This window comes from Lepisosteus oculatus, chromosome 23, assembly GCF_040954835.1.
Source record: "Lepisosteus oculatus isolate fLepOcu1 chromosome 23, fLepOcu1.hap2, whole genome shotgun sequence".
Classification (NCBI taxonomy): domain Eukaryota; kingdom Metazoa; phylum Chordata; class Actinopteri; order Semionotiformes; family Lepisosteidae; genus Lepisosteus; species Lepisosteus oculatus.
This window is the reverse complement of record NC_090718.1, coordinates 7,318,704-7,343,565: the sequence shown is the minus strand read 5'-3', so window position 1 is coordinate 7,343,565 and position 24,862 is coordinate 7,318,704. Positions and strand designations below refer to the sequence as shown.

The following is a 24,862-nucleotide window of genomic DNA, read 5'->3' as shown; positions in this document are numbered from 1 at the left end:
TGTATTAGGTGAGGGGGGCTGTCTGGTGTGTAAAACACTTTGTTGCAGCATTGTGAATGTTATGCTTAAAAAGCTATTGTGTTATGAGGATGACCCTCCTATTCCAGTGTATTACCTGTAGTGTTATCTTCAAAAAATCATATAAAAAAAAGAAAAGTTTCACAACCCAAACAAGGTTGTATAAGGTGAAGGGGGCTGTCTGGTGTGTGATGTCACATATTGAAAAAAACATTAAAAAATTTAAAAAGGTTTCACAACCCAATGCAAGGCTTGGAAAGGTCAGAGGACCTGCTTAGTGTGTAAAACACTTACTTGCAGCATTGTGGGTGCTGTGGTTTAAATGCTTTTGAACAGCATCCCCTTATCCCAGTGCATATTGCCACATGAAATGAAAGCACGAGAAAAATAGATTCACAACGCAAAGCTGCGTCAGTCTTCTGTGTAAAAAATCGGATTGAACATGGGCACTGTTTTTAATCAGCTGCTGGGTAAGAATAGGAATTTTCCTGCTGTCAGCAGTATTGTGTATATTGTTGACCCTTACCTGAATGAAAACAGGAAATATTAACACAATAACCCTTTGATTTCTGTTCCTTTTCCATATTCCTTTAGCTGCTCTGCAGATAGCTCATCTTGAACTCCAAATCTTTATCTCATAGAATCTTTATTTCCATTCTTTTGAAAACGTTATTTGTGGTCAGAAGGTCAATAAAGGTTTTTGTCAAATTCATACAGGACTCTGCTACCTGGACTGGAAAAGAACGTTCTTCCTAAAAACCTGAGACCAGGTCTCAATGATTTGTTATGTCAGCTGGCTTCAAAAAGTAAGTTCCTCTTTCTTTACAAGTCTCTATTTTTCTGATAAGAAGTCTTTAAACTTCCAAAGGCCCACAAGGGAAATGTGGCCCATAATGTAAACTGTACTTGCTCCAGTGGAACAAGGCAAATAGCTCTAAACATGGTGAACATCCCTTAATGTGCCTACAATTAACATTTGATCTCCTGTTATTCCTGCTTATTTCATGATTAGTGCATGACCACCATGATTTCACAACTCAGAGCTGCCTCTTTGGAACCATTGCATAAATTAAAACTAAGCAGATTACATCAACAACAAACACTGTTTCTGATCATTTTTATACCCATGGCTGGTTTTCAATAGCTTTCCAAAATGCATCCTCCTATGCAAAGCTTAAGAGTTTATAGTAATGTACTGCCATTTGTTTCTATAAAATTCGAACTACCTTCATCTTAGAAACAGTAGTGTTATTTGTCGAGTTTTATCACCCCTAGACACTCTTCAGACTCACAAAAAACTTTTACTCAAATTTACTCACACATTAATTGCAGTTTTTTACTTTAAGTTGAAAAGTGAAATGTTCTCTATCCTAATTTTTCCACTTCGTGAGTAAAATAGGGAATATAGCCTACTTTCTAACTTACATGGGCGCCGATTGGCAGAAATATACCTTTAATTAAGTATATTGCACAGGAATTTTCAATTTAAGATGCCAGAGAAAGTAATAAAGGTCACAAAAGCAAGCTCCACATATTCATTTTAACATATTTTGCATAGTTTTAGAAATGCATTTTCTGTACAGTTTAATAAACTGTCCTTTCCACACTTTCTCAATGACCACCATCCACCTGCAAATAGACTGTTTTCTTCCTCTTGAAAGGATAATGATTCCAACTGTGTATTTAAGATCCCCCAGAGCAATAAAAAACAGAAAACCGTCGGGTGCAGGAGCATAAGAGCGCTGTTCTCCCCAAGCTCACATGGGTTTCCTCTGGGTGCTCCAGTTTCCTTCTACAGTCCAAAATAAAACACATTCTGGTAGGTTCATGGGCCTTTGGGAAAACCGGCCCTAGTGTGAGTGTGTGTGTGTTTCTGTTTGTGTGGCCCTGTGATGGACTGTTGTCCAGTCCCAATTCCCGACTGGGGTGCCTTCTGTGCAGAACCTGTCCCTTCTCCCCAAGTTTGTGTGGTTTTCACTCAGTGCTCCTCCTGCCTGGTCTAGAGTAACTGGTATCTCAATGTTGTCCACAGGTGTGCTTTGAGGGAGAGACATGCCTTGTGCCTCATGCTTATGGCAGGCTCCAGGTCTCCACTACCTTTAATAAACAGCTTTCTGATCATGGAAGGATAGATGTCATTTTCAAACACACATTTCTTCTCAAACATCTGCTAGATGTTAAAATTAATTTTGGAGTCAAGGAAATTTAAAAAATGGATCTCCTAAAATACATATGACAGTATACCGTTGGCTATGAGAAGTATTCACTTCCTCTTTGACGTTTTCACATTTTATTGTGTCACAGTATGGAATCATAATGCAGTTAATTGGGATGTCTTAATGTGTTTCAAATCAAAGTTTATTTATCAAATGCACAACAATACAGCGTGCAGCAGTAGTTGCTGGCGATGAAATGTCTTTTCTGCGAGCTCACAAAAATCACAAAATTAAGGTTACGAATACAAGGTTACATAATAATAGATAATAATGTCATAGAAATGGAATAAAACTCAATATGAATAGAGCTGCGATGTGTCCAGGGTGTATGCAATATATTATGTCCAAGTAGTGCAGTATGCCGAATACAATGACAACTGTACAGTATGTCCATGTAGCCATTGTAGGTGATTCGCTAAAGGAGCTGCAGGCTGGCTGTTTAGCAGTCTTATTGCCTTGAGGTAGAAGCTGTTCCTTAGTCTGTTGGACTTGGACCGAATGCTCCAGTACCGTTTACCAGACGGTAGGAGAGAAAACAGTTTGTGACTGGGATGACTGGAGTCCTTGAGAAGCTCCCATACCAGGCAGTGATGCAACCAGTCAGGATGCTCTCAATAGTGCACCTGTAGACGTGGGCCTGGATATGTGAGTGCATATCCCAAGTACATGTGAGTTTTCTGTGGGTGCTCTAGTCTCCTTCCAAAGTCCCATAAAAACGCATACTGGTAGGTTAATCGGCTTCTGGAAACAATGGGCCCGTTGTGAGTGTTTGTGTGCCCTGTGATGGACTGGCATCCCATCCAGTGTGTACCCTGCCTTGTGCCCTTTGCTTGCCAGGATAGGCTCTGGCTCCCCTGTGACCCTGAATTGGATGAAGTGGTTAGAAAAATGAATGAATGGATGGATGAACTCAGGAAATGGCCTGATTTTATATTCATCACTCTAGTCAAAATCTCACATCCCTGCCAGCAAGCACTGTGGACCTGTGATAACCTGTACAAGGTTAGCAAAATAACATTTTTATCTAAAAGCGCAAATTCCACCTAACATATAATGACAATAGAAGACATCAGTGCTAGCAACAATAAAGATGATGTACGTAAAAGTCAAAATAGCAGTGAAATATTAGTCATAAAAGTCATAATAAGAGCAGGCTTAAATTGTAATTATCAGTACACTTATGAAGTGATATGTACCATTATATGATGAATCAGTCAATGACCAAATAAAATGGCCTTTTTTCCTCTGGTAGATGGTTGGAAGAATTGTTATGCAGCACATTTTTTTCCTTATTACAGTAATTCTCTGTCACTTTAAAGCAAGACCGTCTAAACTAATTATCTCCACCATCCTTTCATTACCTCATAAAGCTCTAGTTTTGCATATTTGTATTGAGTGACTAACTGGAAACCACAAAACTACCACATCCAAATACATTTCTTAGAACTGCTGCATCTTAGAATTACTGTATTTGGTGTGAATACAGTAGCTTTGCTTCTGAAAAAGAATAGCTTTTAGGAGTTTTTTGCTTTATGTATTTCTGAAAAATTTCACAAAATACTTTGCGGCACAATTTTGCTTTAGGTTCAAAAGCTACCTGGTGGAGCACTTCTTTAGGCCTTGGCAACACAATCTCAGAAGTGTCCCAGATGTTTAGCTGGGTGACCCTCCTCTCACTCAGCAGCTCAGAGAAATGGAAAAGCTACATCAGAACAAGTCTGAAAAGGTCTTTAAAATTGTTCCATTCAACCTCCTCATTTCTGTTTTTCAGTTCTCACATTGTGTTTGTCATCATTCAGCCCCCATTTCTTATAAACATGCAAGATCCACACGTCCTGACAATACACACAAGACAGAAGACGTGGGCAGTACCAGGGCACTGTATAAAGTACAGAAAGGAAGACATTGAACACATATGCAAATAATGTAGCCAACACCAATCAGCACCAAGATTCAATTAAAAAGAAAGGCTATGAAGAAAATGGTTTCTCATTTGGATTCATCACTTTTTGTCATTAAGAAATCCCTGAATAGATTAACATCTCCTTTTAAATCAGAAGTCTGAAGTCTCTTGAAAAAAACTGCAATAGGATGTGTTATCTTAAGAGAAAATTAGATGAAATACAATGACAGATACTGTCTCTTCTGTTTGTTTACATGATTCCCATCACAAAGTACAAGCTCAATTTTTCCCTTTCTGAACAATTGACGTGCTATTGCTATACAATTAAAGACAGTCTTGCAAAGTGGGCAGACCAATTAAAGTGATTACCTGCACTTTCTATCGGGAAAAGTACACAAAAGGTCAAAGTGGGTTAAAAATAGAAGCCTCTTTTGTCAAACCTTCAAATTTGCTGTGCACTAGTGAAATTGACCTGCACCTCCAACATGTAGTTTAACATGTAGTTTAAATGGCCCTGAAACCTTCTGCATTACAAATTAAGTAGAAAGCTGCATTGTTATTTTATGGCTTGTCGATTGTGAGTATTATCGCTACTGTAAAGAATATCCAACATCTGGAATGGGCAAACAGTAATTTGGTTCTGTTCCCAGAAAGACACAGACATCCAAGTATTATGGAATAGTTTCACACTTTTAATACTTTTCTTTTGTCCTCTGAAAAGCCAATGTCACTCAGGTTAGCTATACCCTATTTGACTGTGAACAAGTGAAGCAGAGCAAATTTGCTTCCAGCATTGCTGTTTAACTTGGGTATCTGTCTTCATTTAACAACCCTGGCACACAGAACATGTGCAATGATATTGATTTGTTTTGAAGGGTGATTCTGTACAAAACTCTCTCTTTGCAATATGTGATATTGTTTCCTCTATATAACCTTATGAGTGTATTTACTGCAGTACTGCCGTGCATGACCATGGTCTGCAGAATTCAGTGCCCTCTCTTTTTCTGGGTTGGCTAACGATTACAGTTATCACTTGGGAGTGGAATCAACAATGGCCCTGCTATTTAGTTGTTGCTCAGTAGGAAGGCTGCATCTGTCGCTGTGTATTTTATTACTGCTGCCTTCCACACTGAAAAACTAAGCATTCATCTTAATTGTATATTAGAATCCTTCTTGCCCTCTCACTGAGTGTTTACAACAGGAGCAGGGGAAGCACATAGGAACAGCTTATTTTTTCAAAAAGAATAATAGGGAAACATTGCTCTTAGATGTTAGAATTCTGGTTTTGAACTTACAATCGTAGAAACAAAACATTTCTGTCTTGAGCTAAAGTCTAAGTGGTGCATGAAAATTCTTCTGCTTTATTTTCCTCCACAAAGAAACATAGAAACCTCAAATAGTATATTCTATATCATTTTAGCGTGACACAAAAAAGTTGCTATTTATACATAATTACACTATCCTTGTTGGAATAGTCGATACAACAATATAGAATGGCCTCAATGGACTGCAAGGACAAGATAGGAAGGAGGAGTGTAGTCAAAGTTTATAGTTTATTAAGAAGTAGCTTTCATTCTTCCATTTCAACTCTGTAGTATAGATAAAAGTAAGATTCTCCTTTAATGTTTCAACAAGTTTAAAACCAGAAATTAAAGTGATTTGCTGTTTTAAGCCTTTCTTTACTTTTAAAAGTGGTTAAACTATGCCACCCGCTGAACTGTTAATGATGGTGCAGCTGTGCACATAAACATTTACCGGTGCTAAAGCATTTCCTTGAAAGAAGACAGAATACAGCATGATCCACACAGCATTAGGAACCGCACATGAAGAGAATTAAGGTCAAAGAAAAGAATATACTTTTGTGCATTAAAAAAAAAAGTTTGAATCTTTTTTCCATAAACGAATGGTTATTCTGTCAGTGCTGTATTGGAGTGGTGGTTCTGTGGCTATGCCTATGACTGGAAGGTTGCTGGTTTGAATCCTGCAGCTGGCAGAGGAATCCTACTCTGTTGGGCACCTGAGCAAGGCTCTTAACCCCACCTGCTCCAGGGGTGCTGTACAATCTCTGACCCCAAGCTTCTCTCTGTGTCTCATGGAGAGCAAGCTGGGGTATGTGAAGAGATGAATTCGTAATGTGAGAAATTGTATAGGGCTAATAAAGCAACATTATTATTATTAGCACTTACAGTATTGTTATCATGATTTAATTATTAGCACTTTCAAAGTGATAGGATTTCCCCAACATTGATTTTGTGCATGTGCTTGAAGAGATCATAAATACCATTACCAAGGGGTTCATATGCTGAATCGACTCAAAGCAGCTTTTATTGGCCAGGGGCGTTCACAGAGCTGAGTTAGAACCAGAAATGTATCACATTGAAATCTAACTCCACACTAACATGTATTTCTGTCTTGCTGCCATGAAATTAGTAGCTTTGAGGTGAGATCCTACTTAATCATTTCAAACAGAACAAAACTAAATCAGATCTAAATACTAAACTAACTGGTAATAGTGGGCACCATATGTATGTATGAGCAGACAGCCCAAGACTGCCAAGTGCCTCTCATACCTGTGGTGTATGTTCATATTCATGTGTACATACAGTATGTCCACGAACCAATGCGCCTGAAGCAGTATATACAGTATTGAACAACAAAAGGCAAACAAATGAAATTTATCACTCCATTCAGGTTTATATGACTTTTAGAAACATAAAATACAGTTTTTGGATACTGATTACGTGATTTAAGTGCATGAATGTGATGGATGTGGTACACTTGAGTGTTGTATAAGCAGTAAATTAACTCTAAATTAAAAACTAAACTCCTCATTAGTAAAATAGTTGACAGGGCCTTGGTGATGAGTTGATTTAACCCGTTAAAAGTCAGCCTGGTGAAAGCTGAGAATGAAAATCATTGAAAGGAACCAATATGCCCTACTTATCAAAATACTATATGGGCCTCTTCCATATCAGCAGAAGGACAATCCTCTGAACTTTCTCTTGTTATTTTAACGTGTCTCTGTAGCAAGTGTGGTTCCCGAAGAGGTGAATTTACAAGGGCATTTTCTGCCACCTCCACGTTCCTTTTTTCTACTATGAACAACACAACACCGGTGCACTGCAAATTCACAAGCAGTTATTTGATTGAGTTAGAAAGACTGGGTTTCTTCATTAGTATTTCTTTCTCCTGTTTGCATGAAGTAAAGGATTTATTTTCAGTGAGATAAAAGCTCTGGGAATGATTTTGAAAGTTCTGGATCCCTGGGACACACCCCAAACAACTCCTGTTACATTTCCCACCAATGCTCAGGGCCAGGAGTATAATATTCTTCATAAGACATTCTGGGTTTGGGGATCACCTTCTATTACACTCTGTATTGCCATCTGCCATTTAGGGGCCTCCTTTAGTGCTTGCTGGGAGGTTAGGGGTGACCTGCTGTACAACCTCTGTCTCCAACAATTTCAGTGCTCCTGAACGTTTGGAAGTGGTGACTAAGGTCCTGGAAATATACTGGGTGCAGAGATAATGTAATCTGTAGAGCTTAATTTGCTAGTGGTTTTCAAAATCATAGAATCATGTTTTTGTACTATAGCGAATTACCAGCACTTCCACTGCCTGATGTTTCTTTTCTCTTTCAGTTCTTCATGCATACACCTTTTGAAGAGGAAAACAATACAGCTGTGTAAGTGTCATTAACTTAACTTGAAGAATTAACAGTGAGTCTGAGTGCCCTGTGCTAATAACATACCTAGAATTTTATTTTTTCACCAGTTGATCTGGGGCAAGTAGTTTGGCGGTGAGCATGATTTTTAAAACAAAGTGTTCTGAGGTATAAAGACAATCCATAGTTCCCTCATGTGTCTTCTTGGTTCACATTTCAACGTTTAACCTGAAGACGTCCATTAGCTAATGGCCTGTAGCTCTCAAGGACCACAACTTGCCATGCCTGACTTCAATGAACCGCTAAACCTTAATGAAAAGTGACACGTGTTCAAAGCAATTTCAATAATCGCTTCACTCAATACAGGGTTACAGTTAAGCAGAGCCTATCCCAGCAGATAATGGGTCCAGGACAGGATTCACACTGGATGGGACACCAGTCCATCTCAGGGCACATTTAATAAATGTCAGTCAGCCTAGTCAGCATGGAGTGGGGAAGATGACTCTCAGGACATGGGAATATGGACAGTCATCATCTGTATTCTCTGCAGCTCTTGTAGAGGCACTTTAACTCTCTTCCACGACCACCCCAGGCTTCACTTGGAGTGATCGTATCCAGCAAACTGCCTCCAGACTAGAAAGATACATCATGCAGGTTTTCAGCAGCTTATATACATTTCCTGTTTAGCAGCAATCCTCCCGAAGCTGCATGACCTAAGGTGGGTAAGGGGATGAGGTCATCTATCAATGTAGTGGGTCTTCATCCAGGTTCTCTGACCTGACCTCTGACAGTGTCCGGCCAGTGCTTTGACAATGTTGTCTGTCTGGGTCTCTCAGTCCTCCTCTGTCCTGTCTCTGACCGGTCTCCAATTTAATGAAGTCCTGTGCCTAATCACAGTGTCTCTCAGCCAGGGTGCCTGCAACAAACTGTGCAGCCACAAGAGGGAAACATGTAGACTTCACACAGAAAGACATCTCCAGGAGAGAATTGAACCCTGTACCAGGGAGCAGCAAAGCAGCAGTGCTAACTGCCCCAAGAAAAGTGACACTCTTCACAAACTATAAACACGCTTTTAAAGGCCTGTTGGATTATAGCTCTCCAGCTAAAAGGTCTGCCATCTGTTTTTTATTGAAAAAAGGTACCAAGATTATGAAGCCGTGCATTGGCCCTTTCAAATCTAGGCTTTTTAATACTGTAAAAATGGTTTAATTGGAAGCAATCCAACTGGCATTATGAGTGGAAATATTTTGATAAATGACTAAGAATATAGCGTGCAACTTTATGAATGCAGCAGTTACCCCCGAATTAGACTGCATAGAGCATCACGCTGAAAGAGTGCGATTTACTTTTTACTATATGAGAACATGATGAAACTTTTACTCAGAATTACAACATTTTTTCTTTCTCTGGGGTCCGCTTAAAGCCACCCAGTTTCATAAGGCATTAGATTAACATTAATCCCAATGTTTCTATTTTTTATTTAACAAATGTCCGCGTGTAGTTCAAATAAGATAAAATTCAGTTCGTGTTCACCGGCCAGGTGGCGTAGCGGGCAAAGTCAGTGTTGCAGCTATTGAAAACCAGGCTCTAAGCCCTGTGGCTTAGAGTAGCCTAGAGCCCCCCGGCACCTCTTCGCTCAGAGCGGGTTCGAATCCAACCCGGGTACGGTCCGATCACGCTCCACCGGCGAAGTGCGTTTTCCAGCAGCCGGGTCTGCACCGGGCCGGTATTTTTAGGGGGGTGGCCATTCTAGGTCACACCCCTAAGAATGGGGAACATTGCACGGGATTAAAGTACTAAAAGGGGTTTACAAAAAGGGGACGAATGACGTAATTGCAGATATTGGCGGCGTTTTACGTCACTGTCACCTGGCGTAAATTCCCCACGAGTGCGGCTCTCTCCCCCTTCCACGAGTGGGTCTGATTCAAGATGGCGGCGCCGGCAGTTTGCGAGGTAATGTTTCTCTTTTTAAACACTTTAAAATGTAATTTTTATTCCCCAAACTGTCTAGAATCCATTTTTTTTGTTTTTGAGGTTTCATTCAGGTACGATACTTTTCAGAAAGATGTCCTTTTATTGAATGAACAGTGCATTTCTGTGCTGTTTGAATGGGAGTGAAGTTTCTCTCGGCAAGGAGAGGAGTTGAAACCATTTTCTTAGCCAAACCTTGTTGAATACTAATGCATTTTTATTGGTGTTGTTTTGCAGAACTTCTGTCTCCCATCCAGTTGCTGCAACCGAGACCTGAAGGTGTTGGGACCAGTAAATGATTATTTCTTTGTCATTGTTGGACATTGTTCGGAATTGCCGGCGTGTGTTTGGTGATGGTGGGGTTTTAAGTAAAATGAAATAAAACGGTAAGAAAATATCCTTGAACTCCATTATATATACTTCACGTGGTTAACTAACGGTTGAGGAATAAAAGTGTTAAATTGTTGTAATGTTTTTTAGTTGGGAAGGAGTTGAAACCATGTTCTGTAGCTGAACTTTGTTGAATACATTAGTCTTTTTTTATTAGTGTTATTTTGCAGAACTTCTGTTTCCTATCCAGTGGCAGGAACCGAGACGTGAAGCTGTTGAAACCAGTCATTTTTTGAACTTTGAACTATTCTTCTCTTTTTCTGTTCCGAATCCAGTATAGATAGAGGTGTGGTGTTTTCCATTGGATCTATAGACGGGGTAAGTTTTGGCTTTCGATAAATCCCAACTGGTCTGTGCTAGCACTACATATAAGGACAAATCCGACTATATTTACACATTGCACAAAAATCCTTTAGAGTTGTAAATAGTACTGAGCATCAAAAGAAACACTGCATAACTGTCACTTTGCTGCGGGTAGTTATCTGGAAAATGGCAATCAGTGTAGCAGGTGGACTGGGCAGACTAGACATAAGTCATTTCATTTTGGTGATGAATGTTTCTCATCAACAGGGGGTCTCCTTTGAAAGGCGCATGCTAGTGTCGTGTGTGGACACACATTCCAAGCTGCACGTCTGCAGTGCCTGTCTTACAGCGTGCCGTGGTCACTGTCTGGAGGGATTCGGTTCTCTCTCCCAGATCCCGGACAAGCACGTGCCTGTTCGCTGGTCACTGAAATCTACGTGTTCAGCGGAGCTTTCGTCTGGTGAGTAGGGCCTTCGTGGCTTTGACTGTCTGGTTCTCATCCTGCACGTCAGCTGGGTTTACAAGAGCAGCAGGAGAACACGCACTGTCCTGCTGGCATGTTGTCACTTCAGGACGAGTCTGCATGAAGGCCAGGTAGTGAGGACCCAGGATATCCCTGGGATATCCAAACTCTTGGATATTTTTGTACCCTTTTCCATATGTATGCATTTTTAATCACTTTTATCTTTACCTTGCTCAGAATGCTTTTTAGTCTTAATTTGTGTACCTTTCTTCCAGGTTCACTGCCTGACTTTTGATCCGTAAACAGAGTAGGCTTTTTATCCCGTAAATGTGACCGAGTCACTTCAGTGGTGAACAGGTATTGCTTTATCATTTTTTAAAATGTTTGAGCATGTGATTTTGCAATAAAAATAGTGATGGAGGGAAAAAGATGTGTAAGTATCCTTTGTTATCGGGCAGTACTGGTAAGTTTTTTAACAGAAATTACTGAAGTCCACAAGTCAATAGAAAATAGTGTTATGACAGTCAGACCTCCAACGTACTAATGCACAAAGGGATTGTCTTCATATCTAGGGCATTTGGGTTCACTTGTGTTTTTCTTTCTTGATCTTCACCAGGCTTAATATGCAACACGACAGATCACAATCTCATGACCTGATCAGCACTTTGGATGAAGAGGTGAGTGAGGGCTTATGTACCAGTCATTCCCGACATTAATGATCATGTTATTAGACCTTGACATTCGTGCAACATCTAAAGTTTGTGTACATTACATAAAAACCTCCATGAATGGTGTTTATTTTGATGCTGAGTATAACAAATACTAATGTGAACATTTTGAACTTCATTCTTGAGTGAGTAGCACTCCAGGTGTAAAGGAACGTGAAGCCAAGTCATAGTAGTGGAAAGTGAGGTACAGGTGTGTTGAGGCCCCATCCATTTTCTTACCCGTTCTTCCAATTCAGGATCGCAGGGGAGCTGGAGCCTGTATCGGCAAGAAATGGGCTCAAGGCAGGGTACACCCTGGACAGGACTCCAGTCCTCCACCGGGCACATTCACACTCGCACCTTGGGCCAGTGTACTGGAAGCCAGTTAACCTACCATTATGTCTTTGGACTGTGGGAGGAAACCAGAGCATCTGGAGGAAACCCACAAGAACATGGGGAGAAAACACAAGCTCCATGCAGGTAGCACCTGAGATCTGGGACTGAGTCCAGTGCCCCAGGTGAGGCAGTAGTATTAATCACTGTGCTGCTGTGCAGGCCTGTGTTTAGGCAGATGTGATTAAATCCTGTATATTGCAGCACTTGATTGTAGCCAACTGAACTGATATGGAATAATCTTGCTGTGAATCAGTGACTTGCCCGTGCACCATTGTTTCTCTTCTCACCTGCCAGACTCATCACTTTGTGATACTGCTCCATACATGTGCATGTAAAGTCGTGTTGTCATTTTTAGTAGTAGCTCTTTATTGAAGCATTCTTTAGGGAAAACTGAGAAAAAGCTTTGTGTTCTTTGACTGTAATGCAGAGCAACAGTACATGTGAACTGGGGAAAAGAGCTCTTGAAACATTTTGTGTAAGACTTGCATTCTAAAGGGCATGTGTTGTCTTCTCCCTTAGACAAAGAGAGACGGTACTTGATGAACACAACTGCTGCAAGTCCAGTTTTGCTACAACCTGCCTGTTGCTGAAGCCTCACTCCAGCGGGATTCACTCTGTTTCCACAGCCGGTAAGTGTTGTCATTGTGCTCTTGGTTTGATGTAAGATGTATGGGTAATGGACCCCAAAACGGAAATACCAATGTTCTGTCACTTAAGATGGCATTTGAACAAACTGTGTGGTCTACAGCAAACTATTGGGTGACCCGACCACACATGCTCTGGGTTCGCTTGTGAAACATCAGCAAGTTGAACTGTCTTAGTCATTGAAGCTCCTGTTGAACATGCCCCGACAATCATCTCGCTTTCAAAGTCACTACAATCTCCGGAAGTCATTGCAATGTCTTCTTGCAGCCATGGTAGCCATAAATGTAGGCAACCAGGCCTCTCTGGTGATCTTGAGCATGCTTATTTGTTTAATGCGTGAGCCATTGTTGTATGGAAGCCTTTGCTTACAATATTCTAGGTGTCCCTCATTTACCCAGATGTTTCCATCGTTTTGTCCGCTACATGTAGATTAGCTTCTTAAAATGAAGCTGTTTCATTTTAGCTATTTTAGCTTTCGATTTTATTGTGTGCGTCACCAGTAGTATATCTAGCTGGGGCAGTAACCCCATTGCATCACACCTCCGGTGTGTTGAGTGGGGCTTTGCCATGTGGTCTGGATGGTTCAGTTTCTAGATTTGGTTGAGCAGGGCAAAGGTGCTCCACTAAAACTATTGATTTAACTTGCTAATGAAAAAAACCCTGGTGCCTGAGCAGAACAGCACCAAAACAAAACCTGTTTCACCTTTAATTTTTACTTTGGGGCCTTCAGACCATTGGGGGAGCTGTGCACCCCTGTTCTTGAAAACATTGTGCTTTATATTGTGCCAGTCAGGCCTCTTGCATACTAATGACAGAAAGGGGTTCTCTTGATTATGTAGGGCATATGAGTTCATTTGTGGGGGTGTTTTAAATGACACCCATTTTCTTACCACTTCTTCCAATTAAGGGTCGAGGTGGAGCTGTAGCACGTATTGGCAACTCAGGGTTTACCCTGAAACGAACTCCAGTCCATCAAGGGCACACACACGCATACATGCTCAACTCTTTGTCCAGGCAATCAACCAGTATGTTTTCAGACTGTGTGAGTAAATAGGAGCACCCATAGGAAACCCATGTGAACATGGAGAGAACGTACAAGGTCCATGCAGACAGCACCTCTGTTCCGGGACTGAATCCAAGTTCTGTGAAATCTATATGGATCCTGGCACTTGGTGGTAGCCAACTGAATTGGTATGGACTCATCTTGCTGAGAATCTGTTTCTCTTCTCACCTGCCAAATTTGTCACTTAATGAGACCGCTTCGTGGACAGTAAATATGAAGTTACGTGTGTATTTTTAGAAGTAGCTTGTATGGAGAAATGAAGAGAAAGCATTTTATCCATTGACTCTAATGGAGAGCAACAGTAAATCTCAACTGTGCAATTTGAAGTGTAAACATTGGGAACTTTTTGTCTAAGGGGTGTATTTGAAATGACATTTGTTTTCTTCTTCCTAAGATCCAGAGAGCCAGTACTTGGCCAGCATGACTGCTGCAAGTCCAGTTTTCCAAGCCTGCCTCTCGGTTAAACCTCACTCCAGCGGGATTCACTCTGTTTCCACAGCCGGTAAGTGTTGTCTGTGTTTATTATAGAATGTATAGGTAGTGGATAAAAAAAATTGGAAACCCCAATGTTCTGTCACTTAAGAGGGCATTTGTCCAAAATGTGCAGTCCATATGATCTGTACGCAATGTGGCAGAGAGTCCCCGAGCATGTGCGATTCTGCAGGAGGGGTGTGGCGCCACCTTTCCGTGAGAAAGTCAAATCAACTCACGCTGGATGTGGAAAACGTTGTCTGGGTTGTTGTTCCAGAATATCCCTTAATTTATCGATTGGCCCTAAATGCGGTGACCGAGAAGGTCATGACAGATGGATAACATCAGTGTGATGCTCACCAAACTACTGGGTGACCACACATGCTCTGCTTGCCTTGCACCTACAATTGATGCATGGATACCATAGTCCTGGGAGTATGTGCTTCCATCCTTTGTTGATGAGGTCTTTCCCACGGAGTTCCATGCTTAAGGTACCATTGATTGTGAAACAAGAGCAAATTGAGCTGGCTTACTGCAGCTGCTGCAGAACATGCCCTAACCATCACCCCACTTTCAAATGTGCTGCAGTTTCTTCTTGCAGCCTTGGTAGTTGTAAATATCTTTTTCTACAAGACCTCAAGCATGCCAATCTGCTTCATGCCTGAGCCCTTTTGCCCAGGTGTTTCCAGTTTTGTCCACTAACTGTAGATCAGCTTCTTGAAATGTAACTGTTGCAGTTTTATCTATTTTATCTTTTGCTTTTATTCTGTGCGTCACCAGTAGAATAACCGGCCACAGCAGTAACCCCATTGCTTCTTGGTTGCATGCCTCAGGTTCTAGATTTTTATTTAACTTGCCAATGTAAAAACCAGCTGCTGCCAGAGCAGAACGGCACCAAATCAAAATTTGCACTCTCATTTCATTTTCATTTGTGAGCATTTTTAAGCTGGGGCCTTCAGACCAATTGTAGAGCTGTGCACCCCTTCCTCTTGAAACCATTTGTTTTATGAGACTGTTTAACCAACTGTGTCTGGTGCCACTCAACCTAGTTTCCATTTGCTGCTGTGGAGAAGCCATTCTGTTTCAGCTGATGGGATTATTTTCAGTAATATGTGATCATTGTGATTTTTTTTTGTGCAATTGTTAACATGGTTATTGTTTCTCGTCTAGGACTGTCCCCCCCTGGCTCCGCAGCCGGAACCTCAATCCACCCATGTCCCAGAGATGGTTCTGCTCCTGTTGCTGTCTGTGTTCCTTTTGCACTGTACTCAATAAACTGTGGTATGCTCCATTTGTCGCCTCTTCATTGGTTGCAGGCTTTGCTGCTCTTTGTGCAGAGGAGGAACCAGGGCAGGAAAGTCAGGTGGGTCTTTTTTTGCATATGCAGGAGGTGGGTTAGGCACAGCTCCTCCCCAAACAGGGAGATAGCCAAAATTTGGGCCCGTTCCTGGGGGAAACAGGTGGGGAGTAGCTAGGAGGGCGGGAGATGGGGAAGGGCTGGCTCCTCCCCAAACAGGGAGATAGCCAAAATTTGGGCCCGTTTCAGGGGGAAACAGGTGGGGAGTAGCTAGGAGGGCAGAGGGCGGGAGATGGGGAAGGGCTGGCTCCTCCCCAAACAGGGAGATAGCCAAAATTTGGGCCCGTTTCAGGGGGAAACAGGTGGGGGGTAGCTAGGAAGGCAGAGGGCGGGAGATGGGGAAGGGCTGGCTTCCCCCAGGAACGGGCCCAAATTTTGGCTATCTCCCTGTTTGGGGAGGAGCCAGCCCTTCCCCATCTCCCGCCCTCTGCCCTCCTAGCTACTCCCCACCTGTTTCCCCCTGAAACGGGCCCAAATTTTGGCTATCTCCCTGTTTGGGGAGGAGCCAGCCCTTCCCCATCTCCCGCCCTCCTAGCTACTCCCCACCTGTTTCCCCCTGAAACGGGCTCAAATTTTGGCTATCTCCCTGTTTGGGGAGGAGCCGTGCCTAAGCCCCACACCCACCAACTCCCAGCAGGCAGACCTGGAACACAAAGCAGAGAGGCGGCCCCAGAAATAAGCATCCACAACACCTTAAGGAAATCAAGCACTTTTGTTTATTAAAACAGCAAAGACAGACTCGGGCGTGTTCCCCTGGCAACAAGGCTCCTCGAGTCTTCTGCACCGTCTAAAATGAGACAGGAAAAAAACTAACATTAGTGACACCTCATAAAGACAAAGTGCGAGAAAATGACATTTTCCTGCTTTCACACACGGCATTGAAGTGAAAAACGCCTGTTGACTACACATTTGACAGAAGGAGGGGAGAAGAGTAATACAAATCTTAAACTGGCTAGTCAAATTATTTTGCTTACTTGTCAACAAATGGCTTTTTTGCCAGTGGAGATGGCTACGCCAGGCAACTCAACACTTTCAAAAAGCCCCATTCATTACTAGCACAGTTAAAAACTCGAGCAAGCTAGAAGAGTATTACGTGACACATATTGGATATGCATTTCCAACAAAATACAGTTCACATCACAGGTAAAACTCTGGGCAAGCACAAAGTTCTTTTCCTAAGATACTTAAAATGAGTCTGTAGTCCTCAAATGTAAACAAGCAGGCTGTTTGGAAACGCACATAAAAACTAGGCAAGAAACGTGCCACCATAACCAAGAGCACTTCGTCATGAAGGTTGGGAACCATCCTGTGTTAAAACAATGTGGCAGCTTTTTTTCTAAGTTTTGGGTGGTCAAATACCGACCTCACCTCAATGTTCAGGTAATTCCCAGCCATCACGAGTCTAAACTGCACAACCAATACAATAATAACCTCAGTGCGAAAAAAAAAAATCAGCACCACACTTCTATACAAAAACTCCCTATTTGCATACAACAGCAGTACTGGGGATGGCCATGCAGATTCTGACAGCCAGAAGAAAAGCCCCAGATGGGGGGTGAATACCTTTGACAGCCACTGTAAGGTGTTGAAAGATGTGAAAAAGCCCTGACGACGTAAAATGACCGGAGAGCCTGAATGTTCTGAAGTACGAGTTGAATAATGTACTGTAGGATTCCTGCAGCGACCCTTTATTTACTACAAGAAAAATTAGTTTCACAAAGACTACGTGGGTTGCTGTTGGAGACACGCCTATGGATCAAGAAAGCATCTCTTAGATCCAGCTAATCTGACCAGGTTCAACACGGAAATCCCTCAGACACGTGTGAACGATACAGCGGGGTGACAGATGTCACAGAGGCCTCTCTCTTTCGCCACACAAACTGAAGAATCAGCCTGGCAAGAGCTTTGGGATTCTACAGGAGCTACAGGTTTCTTTTTCGACAGAACCAAACCGAGAACTTCCAGCCCAGGAAGACTATACCGACATTATTCCACACACTTACAGCAAAAAACTAATGTCTTACCTGGCTTAAAAGGTCCTGGGAAACACTTTGCTTCTCTTCGTGGTGAATCAAGCTTCAGGGGTGGGCTGCTCAACACTTTCTGCACCTTGAGAGGCAAAAGTAAACAGGGAAAATGAAGCCAACGACCTCCATGTCATACCTGCTTGTTCCCAAGCTGAAAGAGTCCTCATGCCCTCACCCAAGGAAACACCGTTTCCTCTTAAACAAGTGAAAACTTCAAAACATTACACTAAAAGAAATAAACACGTGGCTACAAAACCACTTCAAGCGCCTGTTTCTCTTCAATTATTTCCCATGATTAATGCATATTGTGGTCTGACTGGATGGCAGAACACAACCTCATCTCACTACAGATACACCTTAAAATTCTATGTAATAGCAGTAATGTTCATTTCTTCACCTTCAATTATTTCTTAAGAGCAATATAACTTTTGGGGGTCCTGCTATTTCTAAAACCAAAAACACAAAACGTATGCCTGGTTTCAAGAAAGAGCACAATGACAACACTTACCGGCTGTGGAAACAGAGCGAATCCCGCTGAAGCGAGGCTTCAGCAACAGGCAGGTCATGGCAAAACTATAACTGGACTTGCAGCAGTCGTGTTCACCAAGTACTGGCTCTCCTTGTCTAAGGGAGAAGACAACACATGCCCTTTAGAATGCAAGTCTTAGACAAAACGTTTCAAGAGCTGTTTTCACATGGAGACTGTTCTCATGGACTGTAATGCAGAGACTGTTGCTCTGTATTACAGCCAATAAATATGATGCTTTTCTCCAGAATGTGTCATTAAAGAGCTGCTTCTGAAAATACCAACATCATTTCACATGGACATGAAGCAGTGTCACAAAGTGATGCATTTGGCGGGTAAGAAGAGAAACAATGGTGCACAGACAAGTCACTGGTTCATGGCAAGATGAGTCCAGACCAATTCAGGTGGCTACAGCCAAGTGCAATATTGAGGATATTTAATCATCACTGCCTGTGCACACCCGGACCTGGGGTGCTATCGGCATGGAGTTTGTACCTTATCCCTGTGCTCAACTGGGTTCCCTCCGTGTTCCTCCCACAGTCCAAAAGCATGCTGGTAGGGTAACTGGCTTCTAGGGAAATATGCCCTACATGTGGCTGTGAGTGTGAATGTGCCCTGCGATGGACTGGAGTCCTGTCACGGGTGTACCCTGCCTTGAGCCCATTTCTTGCAGATACAGACTCCAGCTCTACCTCGACCCTGAATTGGATGAAGCTGTAATAACATGGATGGGGCCTAAACACATCTGCACTTCACTTTGCACTACTGTGGCTGGCCTGAAGTCCCTTTACACCTGGAGTGCCACTCATTCAAGAATGAAGATCAAATTGTTAGCTCAGTGTTTATTATACTAAGCATCAAAGGAAACACTTTCATTAATTATCTATCAATATCATGAATAATGACTAATGACACAGAATACATGATTTAATATAATGTGAGCCCTAACTCACCTGTTCATGGAGAGCGCTGGTCAGCTCACGACGTGGTGATCTGTCCTGTGGAATAACAAGCCTAGTGAAGATCAGGAAAGAAAAGCACAAATTAACCCATATGCCTTACACATCAAGACAATGCCTTCCTGTCACTGGTATGTGGAGGCCAGATTGTTCACTGTCTTCTACTGTTCTACAGTAATTTCTGTTCAACATCATTTTCTAACCCACCAAGACATCACAGACAAACACCATGAGGCCCGAGTGTGACAGTCTAGCTGCTATCAAACTCCTCTTGTAGTGTTTGATGGCACCCTGGCTGCACGGTGCTACATGCCCATGTCCTGGGTCCTCACTACCTGGCCTTCATGCAGACTCGTCCTGAAGTGACAACATGCCAGCAGGACAGTGCATGTTCTCCTGCTGCTCTTGTAAACCCAGCTGACGTGCAGGATGAGAACCAGACAGTCAAAGCCACGAAGGCCCTACTCACCAGACGAAAGCTCTGCTGAACACGTAGATTTCAGTGACCAGTGAACAGGCACGTGCTTGTCCGGGATCTGGGAGAGAGAACCGAATCCCTCCAGACAGTGACCACACCACGCTGCAAGACAGGCACTGCAGATGTGCAGCTTGGAATGTGTGTCCACACACGACACTAGCATGCGCCTTTCAAAGGAGACCCCCTGTTGATGAGAAACATTCATCACCAAAATGAAATGACTTATGTCTAGTCTGCCCAGTCCACCTGCTACACTGATTGCCATTTTCCAGATAACTACCCGCAGCAAAGTGACAGTTATGCAGTGTTTCTTTTGATGCTCAGTACTATTTACAATTCTAAAGGATTTTTGTGCAATGTGTAAATATAGTCTGATTTGTCCTTATATGTAGTGCTAGCACAGACCATTTGGGATTTATCGAAAGCCAAAACTTACCCCGTCTATAGATCCAATGGAAAACACCACACCTCTATCTATACTGGATTCGGAACAGAAAAAAAGAAGAATAGTTCAAAGTTCTAAAAATGACTGGTTTCAACAGCTTCACGTCTCGGTTCCTGCCACTGGATAGGAAACAGAAGTTCTGCAAAATAACACTAATAAAAAAGACTAATATATTCAACAAAGTTCAGCTACAGAACATGGTTTCAACTCCTTCCCAACTAAAAAACATTACAACAATTTAACACTTTTATTCCTCAACCGTTAGTTAACCACGTGAAGTATATTTAATGGAGTTCAAGGATATTTTCTTACCGTTTTATTTCATTTTACTTAAAACCCCACCATCACCAAACACACGCCGGCAATTCCGAACAATGTCCAACAATGACAAAGAAATAATCATTTACTGGTTCCAACACCTTCAGGTCTCGGTTGCAGCAACTGGATGGGAGACAGAAGTTCTGCAAAACAACACCAATAAAAATGCATTAGTATTCAACAAGGTTTGGCTAAGAAAATGGTTTCAACTCCTCTCCTTGCCGAGAGAAACTTCACTCCCGTTCAAACAGCACAGAAATGCACTGTTCATTCAATAAAAGGACACCTTTCTGAAAAGTATCGTACCTGAATGAAACCTCAAAAAAAAAACGGATTCTAGACAGTTTGGGGAATAAAAATTACATTTTAAAGTGTTTAAAAAGAGAAACATTACCTCGCAAACTGCCGGCACCGCCATCTTGAATCAGACCCACGCGTGGAAGGGGAAGAGAGCCGCACTCGTGGGGAATTTACGCCAAGTGACAGTGACGTAAAACGCCGCCAATATCTGCAATTACGTCATTCGTCCCCGTTTTGTAAACCCCTTTTAGTACTTTAATCCCGTGCAATGTTCCCCATTCTTAGGGGTGTGACCTAGAATGGCCACCCCCCTAAAAATACCGGCCCGGTGCAGACCCGGCTGCTGGAAAACGCACTTCGCCGGTGGAGCGTGATCGGACCGTACCCGGGTTGGATTCGAACCCGCTCTGAGCGAAGAGGTGCCGGGGGGGCTCTAGGCTACTCTAAGCCACAGGGCTTAGAGCCTGGTTTCCAATAGCTGCAACACTGACTTTGCCCGCTACGCCACCTGGCCGGTGAACACAGCCTGAATTTGATCTTATTTGAGCTACACGCGGACAGTTATTAAATAAAAAAAAAAATAGAAACATTGGAATCACTGTTAATCTAATGCCTTATGAAACTGGGTGGCTTTAAGCGGACCTCAGAGCAAGAAAAAATGTTATTCTGAGGAAAAAATTTAAACGTTTAAAAACATTATAAATTTCATCATGTTCTCATATAGTAAAAAGAAAATCGCACTCTTTCAGCGTGATGCTATATGCAGTCTTATTCGGGGGTAACTGCTGCATTCATAAAGTTGCACGCTATATTCTTAGTCATTTATCAAAATATTTCCGCTCATAATGCCAGTTGGATTGCTTCCAATTAAACCATTTTTTACACAATTAAAAAACCTAGATTTGAAAGGGCCAATGCACGGCTTAATAATCTTGGTACCTTTTTTCAATGAAAAACACATGGCAGACCTTTTAGCTGGAGAGCTATAATCCAACAGGCCTTTAAAATCGTGTTTGTAGTTTGTGAAGAGTGTCACCTTTCTTGGGGCAGTTAGCACTGCTGCTTTGCTGCTCCCTGGTACAGGGTTCAATTCTCTCCTGGAGATGTCTTTCTGTGTGAAGTCTGCATATTTCCCTCTTCTGGCTGCACAGTTTGTTGCAGGCACCCTGGCTGAGAGACACTGCGAGCAGGCACAGGACTTCATTAAATTGGTGACCGGTCAGAGACAGGACAGGGGAGGACTGAGAGACCCAGACAGACAACATTGTCAAAGCACTGGCCGGACACTGTCAGAGGTCAGGTCAGAGAACCTGGATGAAGACCCACTACATTGATAGATGACCTCATCCCCTTACCCACCTTAGGTCATGCAGCTTCAGGAGGATTGCTGCTAAACAGGAAATGTATATAAGCTGCTGAAAACTTGCATGATGTATCTTTCCAGTCTGGAGGCAGTTTGCTGGGTAAGATCACTCCAAGTGATGCCTGGGGTGGTTGTGGAAGAGAGTTAAAGTGCCTCTACAAGAGCTGCAGAGAATACAGATGATGACTGTCCATATTCCCATGTCCTGAAAGTCATCTTCCCCACTCCATGTAGACTAGGCTGATTGACATTTATTAAATGTGCCCTGAGATGGACTGGTGTCCCATCCAGTGTGAATCCTGTCCTGGACCCATTATCTGCTGGGATAGGCTCTGCTTAACTGTAACCCTGTATTGAGTGAAGCGGTTATTGAAATTGCTTTGAACACGTGTCGCTTTTCATTAAGGTTTTAGCGGTTCATTGATGTCAGGCATGGCCAGTTGTGGTCCTTGAGAACTACAGGCCATTAGCTAATGGACTTCTTCAGGTTAAACTTGAAACATGAACCAAGAAGACACATGAGGGAACTATGGATTGTCTTTATACCTCAGAACACTTTGTTTTAAAAATCATGCTCACCGCCAAACTTCTTACCCCCGATCAACTGGTGAAATATAATAATTCTAGGTATGTTATTAGCACAGGGCACTCACTTTTCATTCTTCAAGTGAAGTTGATGACACTTACACAAGTGTATTGTTTTCCTCTTCAAAAGGTGTATGCATGAAGGCTGAAAACTGAAAGAGAAAAGAAACATCAGGCAGTGGAAGTGCTGGTAATTCGCTATAGTACAAAAACATGATTCTATGATTTTGAAAACCACTAGCAACTTAAGCTCTACAGATTGCATTATCCCTGCACCCAGTATATTTCCAGGACCTTAGTCACCACTGCCTAATGTTCAGGAGCACTGAAATTGTTGGTGACAGAGGTTGTACAGTAGGTCACCCCTAACCTCCCAGCAAGCACTGAAGGAGGCCCCTAAATGGCAGATGGCAATACAGAGTGTAATAGAAGGTGATCCCCAAACCCAGAATGTCATATGAAGAATATTATACTCCTGGCCCTGAGTGTTGGTGGGAAATGTAACAGGAGTTGTTTGGGGTGTGTCCCAGGGATCCAGAACTTTCAAAATCATTCCCAGAGCTTTTATCTCACTGAAAATAAATCCTTTACTTCTTGCAAACAGGAGAAAGAAATACTAATGAAGAAACCCAGTCTTTCTAACTCAATCAAATAACTGCTTGTGAATTTGCAGTGCACCGGTGTTGTGTTGTTCATAGTAGAAAAAAGGAACGTGGAGGTGGCAGAAAATGCCCTTGTAAATTCACCTCTTCGGGAACCACACTTGCTACAGAGACACGTTAAAATAACAAGAGAAATTTCAGAGGATTGCACTTCTGCTGATACGGAAGAAGCCCATATAGTATTTTGATAAGTAGGGCATATTGGTTCCTTTCAATGATTTTCATTCTCAGCTTTCACCAGGCTGACTTTTAACGGGTTAAATCAACTCATCACCAAGGCCCTGTCAACTATTTTACTAATGAGGAGTTTAGTTTTTAGAGTTAATTTACTGCTTATACAACACTCAAGTGTACCACATCCATCACATTCATGCACTTAAATCATGTAATCAGTATCCAAAAACTGTATTTTATGTTTCTAAAAGTCATATAAACCTGAATGAAGTGATACATTTCATTTGTTTGCCTTTTGTTGTTCAATACTGTATATACTGCTTCAGGCGCATTGGTTCGTGGACATACTGTATGTACACATGAATATGAACATACACCACAGGTATGAGAGGCACTTGGCAGTCTTGGGCTGTCTGCTCATACATACATATGGTGCCCACTATTACCAGTTAGTTTAGTATTTAGATCTGATTTAGTTTTGTTCTGTTTGAAATGATTAAGTAGGATCTCACCTCAAAGCTACTAATCACATGGCAGCAAGACAGAAATACATGTTAGTGTGGAGTTAGATTTCAATGTGATACATTTCTGGTTCTAACTCAGCTCTGTGAACGCCCCTGGCCAATAAAAGCTGCTTTGAGTCGATTCAGCATATGAACCCCTTGGTAATGGTATTTATGATCTCTTCAAGCACATGCACAAAATCAATGTTGGGGAAATCCTATCACTTTGAAAGTGCTAATAATTAAATCATGATAACAATACTGTAAGTGCTAATAATAATGTTGCTTTATTAGCCCTATACAATTTCTCACATTACGAATTCATCTCTTCACATACCCCAGCTAGCTCTCCATGAGACACAGAGAGAAGCTTGGGGTCAGAGATTGTACAGCACCCCTGGAGCAGGTGGGGTTAAGAGCCTTGCTCAGGTGCCCAACAGAGTAGGATTCCTCTGCCAGCTGCAGGATTCAAACCAGCAACCTTCCAGTCATAGGCATAGCCTCAGAGCCACCACTCCAATACAGCACTGACAGAATAACCATTACTTTATGGAAAAAAGATTCAAACTTTTTTTTTTAATGCACAAAAGTATATTCTTTTCTTTGACCTTAATTCTCTTCATGTGCGGTTCCTAATGCTGTGTGGATCATGCTGTATTCTGTCTTCTTTAAGGAAATGCTTTAGCACCGGTAAATGTTTATGTGCACAGCTGCACCATCATTAACAGTCCAGCGGGTGGCATAGTTTAACCACTTTTAAAAGTAAAGATAGGCTTAAAACAGCAAATCACTTTAATTTCTGGTGTTAAACTTGTTGAAGCATTAAAGGAGAATCTTACTTTTATCAATACTACAGAGTTGAAATGGAAGAATGAAAGCTACTTCTTAATAAACTATAAACTTTGACTACACTCCTCCTTCCTATCTTGTCCTTGCAGTCCATTGAGGCCATTCT

The 24,862-nt window shown here is 42.1% G+C and overlaps 2 protein-coding genes across 2 annotated transcripts in view; one reads left to right on the top strand and one right to left on the bottom strand.

Moving 5' to 3' along the window:
- Positions 1-24,862, bottom strand: part of LOC107075678 (uncharacterized) — a 686,550-nt gene that overhangs the window by 12,005 nt on the left and 649,683 nt on the right. The window contains exons 6-10 of the mRNA XM_069183079.1: positions 22,637-22,720; positions 21,657-21,800; positions 20,315-20,463; positions 19,994-20,036; positions 19,549-19,741 (exon numbers count right to left, since the gene is read on the bottom strand). The gene's annotated coding sequence lies outside the window, so the exon portion shown is untranslated. The remainder of the gene's footprint in view (positions 1-19,548; positions 19,742-19,993; positions 20,037-20,314; positions 20,464-21,656; positions 21,801-22,636; positions 22,721-24,862) is intronic.
- Positions 885-16,649, top strand: LOC138224897 (uncharacterized). The gene is made up of 11 exons (XM_069183078.1): positions 885-1,837; positions 7,779-7,822; positions 10,010-10,158; positions 10,438-10,480; positions 10,733-11,285; positions 11,545-11,605; positions 11,893-12,115; positions 12,551-12,660; positions 14,134-14,241; positions 15,381-15,573; positions 16,568-16,649. The coding sequence occupies exons 7-11, from the start codon at positions 11,928-11,930 to the stop codon at positions 16,647-16,649; spliced, it is 681 nt and encodes a 226-aa protein (XP_069039179.1). The 5' UTR covers positions 885-1,837; positions 7,779-7,822; positions 10,010-10,158; positions 10,438-10,480; positions 10,733-11,285; positions 11,545-11,605; positions 11,893-11,927.

Coding starts and splice junctions, on each gene's coding strand:
- LOC138224897 (XM_069183078.1), top strand. CDS start 11,928: ATGGGCTCAAGGCAGGGTACACCCTGGACAGGACTCCAGTCCTCCACC. Junction 12,116..12,550: donor AAAACACAAGCTCCATGCAG/GTAGCACCTGAG, acceptor CTTCTCCCTTAG/ACAAAGAGAGACGGTACTTG. Junction 12,661..14,133: donor TCACTCTGTTTCCACAGCCG/GTAAGTGTTGTC, acceptor CTTCTTCCTAAG/ATCCAGAGAGCCAGTACTTG.